Here is a 9,988-nt window from a genome sequence, read left to right on the forward strand (position 1 = left end):
AGTGAGACCTGTCTCAGAAGGGTAGGGAGAGCTGGAGAGATGACTTGGTGGCTAACAGAGGCAAGTAGATGACTGTGTCTTAAGGCAGGCTGGGATGACATAGTGAGACCTGTCTCAGAAGGGTAGGGAGAGCTGGAGAGATGACTTGGTGGCTAACAGATGCAAGTAGATGACTGTGTCTTAAGGCTGGCTGGGATGACATAGTGAGACCTGTCTCAGAAGGGTAGGGAGAGCTGGAGAGGTGCTTGGTGGCTAAGAGCACTAGCCGCTTGTTCAGAGGACTCAGGCTTCATTCCCAGAGGCCACAAGGTGGCTTAAAAATCCCTCTAATCCCAGGTCCAAGAGATTTGACACCCTCTTCTGGCTTCAGGCACAAACATGGCCCACAAACATACAGGTGGATGAAATATACACAAAATGAAAGTAAATAAATCTTCAAAAAAATCAAAAAGAGTCAATAAATGATCTATCTTTGAATAAGGCAAAGTAACAATCTCAATGTCCCTGTTCTGTGTAACCTCGCAATCGTACTTGGACAATAAGTAAAAAGACATAACAATGCACAGCATAAAACAGATCAATAAAGCAACATAAAAGAGTTTTATTTTTATTTTTGTGATTTTAATCTCAGCTAAATATACTGGTCCCCTAATTTCTGCCCCCACCACCTGTATATCTGCCCTCTTCTCTGCTATTCCCTCCACGCAGACAATTCTATTCTTGCAGTAACTTTACCAGCAGGCAAATAAATGATCAAAAAGGATGGGGGGAGGGGAGACGAGAAGAGTGACTGTAATAACCTGCCTTTGCTTGGCCTTGGGAAACAGGCTGTTTTCCAACTATCTTCTCTCTAAAATTCCAATCCAACAACTACCACTTGTGAAAATACTTACTGTCATATAAAATAATACATTTTTAATGAATAAATTAATAACTTAAAATGAGCTTCATACATATCTGTTTCTATAACTACATTTGTAAAAATTATGTTACAGTTATAAACAGCAATTACCTTTACAAATTCCATAGCAAAGAGTTTTTTGTATTCCATCTCCATAAAAAAACTACTAAAGATCAATTCATGAAGGATCTTACGGGCACCTGTAGATCATTAGGAAGCAGAGGATGAGGGCATCATTAAGACAGAGACAAATTATTCCAGGCATTAGAACTAACAGAGCAGAGGTGTTTTGTCTTGCTTTGTTTTTTAATTACCATGCTAACAGCTTCAATATCATGAATTAAACACACAGAGGCTACCAACTCTTCCATTTTCTGCACCTCTCCCATCACTCACCTTACTGTTGATCCCTCCAAACCTGTGTTTTCATCAGATTTTTAAATTTTATTTTACTTTTAATTATGTGCAGGTGTGTGTGTGTGTGTGTGTGTGTGTGTGTGTGTGTGTGTGTGTGTGTGTGTGTGTGTGTGTGTGTGTGTGTGTGTGTGTGTGTGTGTGTGAGAGAGAGAGAGAGAGAGAGAGAGAGAGAGAGAGAGCGCTGGTGTTTGCGCATGAGTGCAGATGTTCACAGAAGCTAGAAAAGGAGGTCAGATCTCCTGAAGCTGGAGCTCCAGACTGCTGTGAGCCCCCTAGTTTGGTACTGGGAACTGAACCTGGGATCTCTGCAAGAGCAGTGCTCCTTCCGAACCTCTAAGCCACTTCTCCAGCCCAGCTCCATTTTATTTTTTAATACCATTTTACACTAAGTCTGTCCTTTCCTCTTCCATACCTTTCAGACTCTCATCTTTTACTTTCTATGTCTCACTTAGATTGCTATAGTAGTGAAAACATGCGTTAATAAAAGCATTGTTATATAAATCTGATCAAACACTTTTCAGTTAGCTCCTCTTTCTAAGTGAAAGGCACTACTGTTAAAAGACAGTATTCCTGGATTTTTAACCAGAAAAATTAAATTAGTTAACCTTGCCTTCACAAATAACACAAATCAAGATCGTGTTCAGTAACTGATTTCACACAAGACAGACCTCGGTCCTCTGGTGAAGCTATAACCTTCCCCTGACCCTGCACATAGCATAAGTAGAGGTCTACTTACCTTTATAAAGTTTTGCATCCCAAAGCATTAGTCTGCTTATAAGACAGGGATTTTCAGAGCCAGGTTCTTCTATGAGGCAGGCCTGGCAAAATATCTGTCTAAAGTCACCTACAAATAAAGGAAGTCAAACAAAGTCAAATGGTTTTTCTTCATATGATGTCTCTCCTAAAAGTGTTTCTATAATAATATGTAAAAATATGAAAATTAACCTTGCTATATTTGATGCCAAGAATAATTATGTCATCAAAGACTCAAGAGCCAATGAAACATGTTATTTGATATGCATTTAAAAACAAATTTAAGGTATTATAGACTTGAAATGTAATCCTGACTAAATCAATCAAAATAAATACATGACCGAGAAATAAGAAATTTCAATGATAAACATTTCTATAAAACACAATAGTTACTTAGAAATCAGATAAAAAGGGTATATGCCTACTTGAATAGCTCATAATTTTGTTCATCCAGGAGCCAAGGCGTAGAGCAAATTTCTGGTGAGCCATAACCACGGAGTGCAGCACTTCCACATGGAGGGGGTGCTGAGAGACGTTCTCTGAGTGACTCTACAAATGACAGGAGGAGTGAGGACAGGCTCTGAACTGGGCTTTAGTGACCCACACTTCGTAAAGGAAGCCACAGAGCCTTCAACTGCCCAGTTGCCAGACATGTTTTTACTCATGACACCAACCATGGCAACAATAACATCACTTGGCTTTTCTATTTAGGCTCCTAGAAATAACTCTGTGTCTCCTTCTGACCTTGTCTTTGTGGCTAACTCAGAAAGTTACCTTTATATCCTCCTTTGCTTCCTGGCAAGTGGCATACACACCTGCTTTGACAGCCCGGCGACCCTAATAGTAAGGGAAATGAGAATGAGGTAGTGGATGGTAATCACAATCAACGAGTAACACACAACCCACAGACTTGATGAGCTGGCGATTACGGTGACGCAAAAATGAAGACCAGGTACAACACCGTAAGAATGTGAGTCCAGCAACCTGGAGGCAGGAAGATCTCAAGCTGAAAGGCAGCCCAGACTACATGAGACTGTGTCTAAAAAGAGCTAAACCAACTGAACCTGGCGCTGCACGCCTTTAATCCAGCACTGAGGGGGCAGAGGCAAGAAGATCCTTAGGATTTTGAGGCTAGCCTGATCTACATAGTGAACTCCAAGACAGTCAAAGCAGTCTCAAAATAACAACAAAAACGGAGTTGAGGATGACACGGGGCAGCTAAACCAATAAGGCTGACACACCCCGCATAATCCCAGAACTCAGCAAATGGAGGTAGGAGGATCAGGAGTTCAGGATCAGCCTCAGCTACACAAGTTTAAGTGCCCCGTCTCAAAACAAACACCTCCAAGAACTAAGGATGGAGTTCAGTGGGAAAGTATTTATCCAGAATGGGCAAAATCCCAGATCAAATCCCAGACAAAAATTTTAAGTTTTTGACAATTTCATGTATATAATAAACTTGGTCATTTCAACCCCCGTTATCATCTCTTATCCTGCCCTCTCTCGTGCTAAAACCCTTCTTCCAAACAAATCCTCTCCTATGTTTGTGTCTTTTTATTTAGTAAGTTGCTGAGTTTAATTATAGCTGCTTGAGTGATTAAAGGTAAAGAGTTATTAGAAACCCCCCAGTAACCACTAACTGCTGCCAGTCCTCAGGGAGGAATGGGGCTTCACAGGCTCCCTTCCCCTATCCATGCTGCTACGCTGACATAGCTAGTCCTGCTCTGGTAATCACAGTTGCTGTGAGTTCAAGAATGCATGCCAGAGAAGCTGAGTCTCTAATGAACCATCTTTCTAAAAAGCAGTTTACACCTGAATGCCAGAGTGGGTGGGTGTAAGACGGCAGCAGAAGCCGCACGGTGGTCACGAACCTCTTTGTCTATGGCAGTCGTGTGCAGCTGTGCCTCTGCAAGCTCACAGTCTAGAGCTCTCTGCAGACTGTAGATCACATGATCGTATGAATGGTGCTCATCGTTGAAAAGGACACAATAGTATCGTTCATTTTTCTCCCTATTTAAAAAAAAGGTAGATATGCAAATAATAAAACAAGTGAAAAAGTCATATATTCTAAAGCAGCGCTATGCAGTTTCCTATCTGTAGGGAAATAACACTGTGATATTGATCCAGGACATGATTTTAAGTAGAACCCCATCAGGGAAAGCTAGCACAGATACTTGGGAGGCTGAGACATGGATGGCTTGCACCCACAAGCTTGAGTCAAGACTGGATAACACTGTGTGATCCCCTGTTTCCAAAAAACAAAACAAAATCATTAAGGATTCTCTCCTCAGATGCTCTTTCCTCTGCTTTTTCTCCATTCTCCTCTCTTCCTGGCAGGCTGCCTCACACCTCACTGACAATGGGAGAGACATGTATTCAGGCTTGCAGCCTTCAGGCAGGCAATGGTAGGCAATCAGATTTTATTTTTGTATTTGTCTTCTATTTAAGTGATACTGACCCTGACAATCTAGGCTGGAGAGATGGCTAGTTGGCTAAGAGCAAATACTGCTCTTGTTGGGGACCCAAGTTAAGTTCCTAGTACCTACACGAACAACCTAAAATCACCTGTAAAACCCTAGGCGAGCACATCATGCACATAGATTCACACAGGCATATGCCTAAATAAAAGTAAATCTTTAAGCAATATTGGTATTACAGTTTTGAGGGGAAGATGCTTTTGTTTTTGTTTCAAAGTATAAAGGTATTCATAGTCACACCACAACTAAGCCACAAGAAGGATAAGAAGGCAAATCTATGTCCAGTGTTTCCTACCCACAAATGACATCCAAGTACTGCTGTTCGTGCTGGGATGTATTTTTTATTGTGTTTATTGATACAAAATTTCTTTAAAGAACTGTCATTACCATCTATTTGAAATTCAAGCACCTACAGATAATATTTCTCAGTACTTTTATCTCCTTAAGAAGTTTATGACCAACACAAGTAAAAAAGTACATTTAATGTCATTAAAAATCTTAATTATTGGGCTGGTGAGATGGCTCAGTGGGTAAGAGCACCCGACTACTCTTCCAAAGGTCCGGAGTTCAAATCCCAGCAACCACATGGTGGCTCATAACCATCCAAGATCATAACAAGATCTGATGCCCTCTTCTGGAGTGTCTGAAGACAGCTACAGTGTACTTATATATAATAAATAAATAAATCTTTAAAAAAAAATCTTAATTATTTCTTCTTATATAATAAACTCTCCAGAAAAATAACACTACCACTAGTAAATAAATAAATAAAATTTGTATATGGATTTGTACTGTAGTTCTGTAAAACTCTGAGTACTAGACAAGTAGAAATAGCCCCACAAGGCCTGAACTATACTTCCATATCCAGAATTCCCTTTTTATTCCTTTGTGACAAGATCTCACCACATAACTCTGCCTGACCTGGACCTTGCTATGTAGAGTAGGCTAGTCCTGAATTCACAGATATTCTCCTGCCTCTGCCTCCTTTTTCAATTAAGTTAAAAAAAAAAAACTTTTCAAAAAGTTAAAAATTATTCATGTCAATACAAGACTTATAGCTGTTAGAATTGCTGAGTTTTACGTAAACAAATTAAATCTTGATGCCTGCAATAATCCTAGCACAGTCTTTCCAAAGCATAAGGACAAAGGCTGTCTAGGTGATTCCCTGTTGAGGAGCCCATACCCACTCTTGCCTTAGGCATATAAAACTATTCTACAAAATGTCTGTGTTTATATCTATTCCAAAATCATAATTCTAACAGAGCTTGGGAAGGAAGGAAGGAAGGAAGGAAGGAAGGAAGGAAGGAAGGAAGGAAGGAAGGAAGGAGAGAGGGAAGGAGGGAGGGAGGGAGGGAAGGAGAAGGGGAGGGAGAAAGGGAGGAAGGAAGGAAAGGAGGAAGGAAGGAAGGAAGGAAGGAAGGAAAACAGGCAGGAAGGCAGACAGGAAGGAAGGACCACAAGCCGGGCGTGGTGGCGCACGCCTTTAATCCCAGCACTTGGGAGGCAGAGGCAGGCGGAAGGACCATAAACAGATATCCAGCAGTGCTTGGCAACTTAAATAACCATCACTAAGCCTGTGGCTTGTGACAGCTCCCACCTTATCTGCAGTTCAGGAGGCAATTCCTTTTCTTCTTCCCATATAGTCATTTCTACAATGTATTTTATCACTGAAGGGAATATTCTCCTGGCTTGAGCAATCACCTCTTCATTCACTGGGCAGTGTAAGCTCTATGAGGAAACAGCAGAAAACATACACTGAGATTGTGTCCACATAAAGGAAGATGTTAAGTATTTAAAGTAATCACTTCAGTGAGTTCATTTCAATACCCATGAGGAATCCAATCAAGTTGAATTCATAAGTTCTTGGTATAAAATTGATGTTTCAGAAGACAAAAAGAAACACAGACTATGGAATACCTTTTATTCATATTTTCCCCTGTAAATTCCCTTCACTGTCTTTCTGAATAGCTTCATTATGATAATACCATGCAACAACTGGCTATCCATTGTAGCTTAAAAAAAAACTCATAATTTATTTCATCCAAGTCTCATAGTCACTTGAAAACTTCTCATAGGCACATATTGATAACAAATGGGACTGGAGGTGAGGTTCAGGGGTAAACGCTTGCCTGGGATGGGCACATTTGATCATCGGCACAAGACAAGAAAAGAAAGAAGAAGAGAGGAGAGGGGAGGGGAGGGGAGGGGATGGAGGGGAAGGAAGGGGAGGGGAGAGACGAAGAGAGGAGAGGAAGCTAGGGAAGGAGAACAGACAGGAGGAGACACTCTGATCATACAAAGTTTTTATGTGCAGTGGCACAGTTGCTGAAGCAGAAAGTAGAGAATCAAAGGCTGTGGGCTGGGAAGAGAGGGACTTAGTGTTAACTGTATACAGAGATTCAGTGGTGCAAGGCAAAAACAAAACAAAATAAAACACAACAAAAAACTTGAATGTGAACATACTTAATACAGCTAAACTGTTACATATGGCTGAGATGGCCACTCTCAAGCCACTCTCTTCTCTTTAATACCGTTTATGTCTTCTCACCAATGGTCTGTGAGTTTGGTTTTACTCCCTCTTCAACAAGTCACCTTCTCTGAATAGTGTGTCCAGAGGTCTTTGTTAAAGAGAGACAGTGTCAAAGGCACCACTGTCAACACTGGAACACAACAGTCCTGCTCATCCTTTTCCTCCCTCACATTTTCTTCTGACCATTCATAAAAACATTCTCAGTGAAGAACTGGAAATTCTTCTGCTTCCACCTAGTGCTTAGGAAAGGATTTTTCAAGAAAGGCATTTGCGTCTCAGAAATAAACTCAACTGGGACAAGAGAACCAAAAGTTAATGAAAACAATGAAAAAACCAAAACAAGAAAATACAACCAGAAATAATACGAGAGAACCTGCTTTTCCTTTCATCCTAAAGGAGCCTCTCTCTCTTCAATGCTCCACAACTAACTTCCAGAGCTATTTGTTAGGCCTGCTTATGCTTGGTGATGCTCCACTAAGCTTGGCACAATTGGTACCTGGCAGAATCTGGATAGCACACTCCCCAAGACAGGGAGAATAAACGCTGAAAGCAGTGTTGCAGGCGTTAACATGCTACCTAAAGCCATCTTCTCTCACCTCCAGACAAACAGTTTCAGAATACTGATTACTTTCCCAATCTAATTTTAAATCCAAAAATGTTCAAGATCAGATTTGAGACTGAATTTAGATTTCTAAAAATAAAGCTAGCTTCCTGGATACGTGAGACATGGCTTTACTACCAGCACTTTGGAGGCGGAGTAAGGCTGATCTCTGTGAGTTCCAGGCTAGGCAAGGCTACAGAGAGAGGCCCTGTCTCAAAAATGAATGAATGAATGAATAAATGAATGAATGAATTAATGAATCTAGCATAATTCTTCTCCCCCCACCTAAGCATTTTATTGTTTTCTATCAAAATGAATTAAATATTTCCCATTCCATCTCCGAAAAGGCATTGCTCATATGTCCAATCAAAAATATTTGTTAAATATATTAAACAAAAAAAGCAGACATTTTACTATTGCTTGTTTATTTCAGTGCACATAGTAGTAAACAGATACAAGCCCAGCAATTGGAATGCTCTGCTTGGGAGGGACCTGAGTTTCAGGCCAGCTGTCTTAAAGAGCAACAAGCATACAAACAAAAAAAGACTAGAAATCTTTGTAAACTGTACTGACGTTTCTCATTTCTTTTTGGTTAATTTTCTTGAGGGTTTTTTTTTTTTTTTTTTTTTTTTCTTACAATCATGACTACATCACTTTGTTCTTTGTAATATTTACATATCTTAGCTCAGTCAAGTTCATCTGATTGGCAGTTCTTCCAGAACAGGGTCAACAGAAGGATTCTGAAACACTGAGCTCCAATGTAGATGAATTATAATCCAATGGCATGGCTGCCCTGACAAGGGATCACATCCAAAGTCCTAGGGCTGTGTGCTCCAGCTGGAATGCAGACATGTCACACACCTTTAACCCTTCTGGCTGGAATACAGACAATCCCTTAGCACAAACCAGTATGTTTGTAGAAGGAAGAGGCCATGTTTGAAGAGTGGCTAATTGAGGAGCAAACAAAGTAATGAATCAGAGAAAGATCTGACAGAATGAGTCAGAAATAGGATACTCCCTACTCTCAAGAGGAAAGAGATGCACATGAAAGAGAAGCAATTTAAGAGGAGCCCAGGGACAGAGAAGGAGTCAGCTGGGAGTCAGTGCAGTGAGTGCAGTGCAGTGGAGCTGAGTTCTTTCCTGAGTTCATGCAGTTCAGTGCAGGGCAGCAGAGGCAGTTGAAACCAGAGAATAAGAAGGAGCCAGAAGATTAGAACAAATTGGCAGAGTTAGTTTGAGGCCAAGCAGAGCAATCAGTGAGAAGTTGAGAGAAGCCAGATTGAATCAATCAGCTTGGAGAGAAGTGTAAACCAGAACAACTGAGTTGAAGCACCCCGCCAGAGTTCAGAAAGAACTAGAAAGGGTGAGCTTATTTAGCAGTAAGCCTCCCAGATGACAATTACATCAGGTGAAGTTACTTTATACTCCAACATGAAATGTGATTTGTATGAATTTTATTTGAGGCAAATATCCCTGAAAAAAAAATTGAGAATGTTTTCCAACACAGCAGTCCTCAAATGTGCTGGCACAAGCACCTTCACAGGTGAGTTCCAAGAAGGTATTTCTTCAGCAAAGTAAGAACGGCCATGTTGTATTCTTACATGCGTCAATTCACCCGCTTACGCTGCACTTGGGGTTCCAGCATGAAACTGTTGGTAAGACTGATCTACAACGGCACATCTTGGTAGATCTGACATGAGTGTATTCGAGCTTCCTAGAACAAGTTTGCAAGGCTCCCTTCTTTTCTCCCACATTCTGGAGTAATTTATAAGCTTTTACTTCTTTGGTGTTAATCAATTCAGTGGATTTTATTTTTACATTTTTTTTTCTTCTCACTCTGGTCTCTGGCCCCCCTCTCTCTAGCCCAAAGACTGATTGACTGACTGACTGACTGATTGATTGATTGATTGACTGACTGATATGAGTACACTGTAGCTATCTGCAGACACACCTGAAGAGGGCATCAGATCTCATTATGGATGGTTGTGAGCCACCATGTGGTTGCTGGGATTTTAACTCAGGACCTCTGGAAGAGCAGTCAGTGATTTTAACTGCTGAATCATCTCTCCAGCCCTTTACACAAAAGCATACCCTCCCTTTCAATACACTTTTTTAAAATTTTTCTTTATTTACATATTTACATATTTAATTTTCTTTATTTACATATTTCAAATGCTATACCGAAAGTTCCCTATACCCCACCCCCGCCCCTGCTCTCCTACCCACCCACTCCCACTACTTGGCCCTGGCCTTCCCCTGTGCTGGGTCATATAAAGTTTACAAGACCAAGGTGCCTCTCTTCCCAATGA

At 40.8% G+C, this 9,988-nt stretch overlaps 1 protein-coding gene across 3 annotated transcripts in view; it reads right to left on the reverse strand.

The window, feature by feature from the left end:
* Ubr1 (ubiquitin protein ligase E3 component n-recognin 1) overlaps window positions 1-9,988 on the reverse strand; it is a 122,267-nt gene that overhangs the window by 85,201 nt on the left and 27,078 nt on the right. For all 3 annotated transcript variants that reach the window (XM_021192101.2, XM_029535771.1, XM_029535770.1), the window contains exons 5-10: window positions 6,146-6,276; window positions 3,943-4,081; window positions 2,846-2,908; window positions 2,497-2,620; window positions 2,055-2,162; window positions 1,013-1,101 (exon numbers count right to left, since the gene is read on the reverse strand). In XM_021192101.2, the coding sequence (XP_021047760.1) occupies window positions 1,013-1,101; window positions 2,055-2,162; window positions 2,497-2,620; window positions 2,846-2,908; window positions 3,943-4,081; window positions 6,146-6,276 (654 nt within the window). The remainder of the gene's footprint in view (window positions 1-1,012; window positions 1,102-2,054; window positions 2,163-2,496; window positions 2,621-2,845; window positions 2,909-3,942; window positions 4,082-6,145; window positions 6,277-9,988) is intronic.

Source organism: Mus pahari, chromosome 3 (genome assembly GCF_900095145.1).
Source record: "Mus pahari chromosome 3, PAHARI_EIJ_v1.1, whole genome shotgun sequence".
Taxonomy (NCBI): Eukaryota; Metazoa; Chordata; class Mammalia; order Rodentia; family Muridae; genus Mus; species Mus pahari.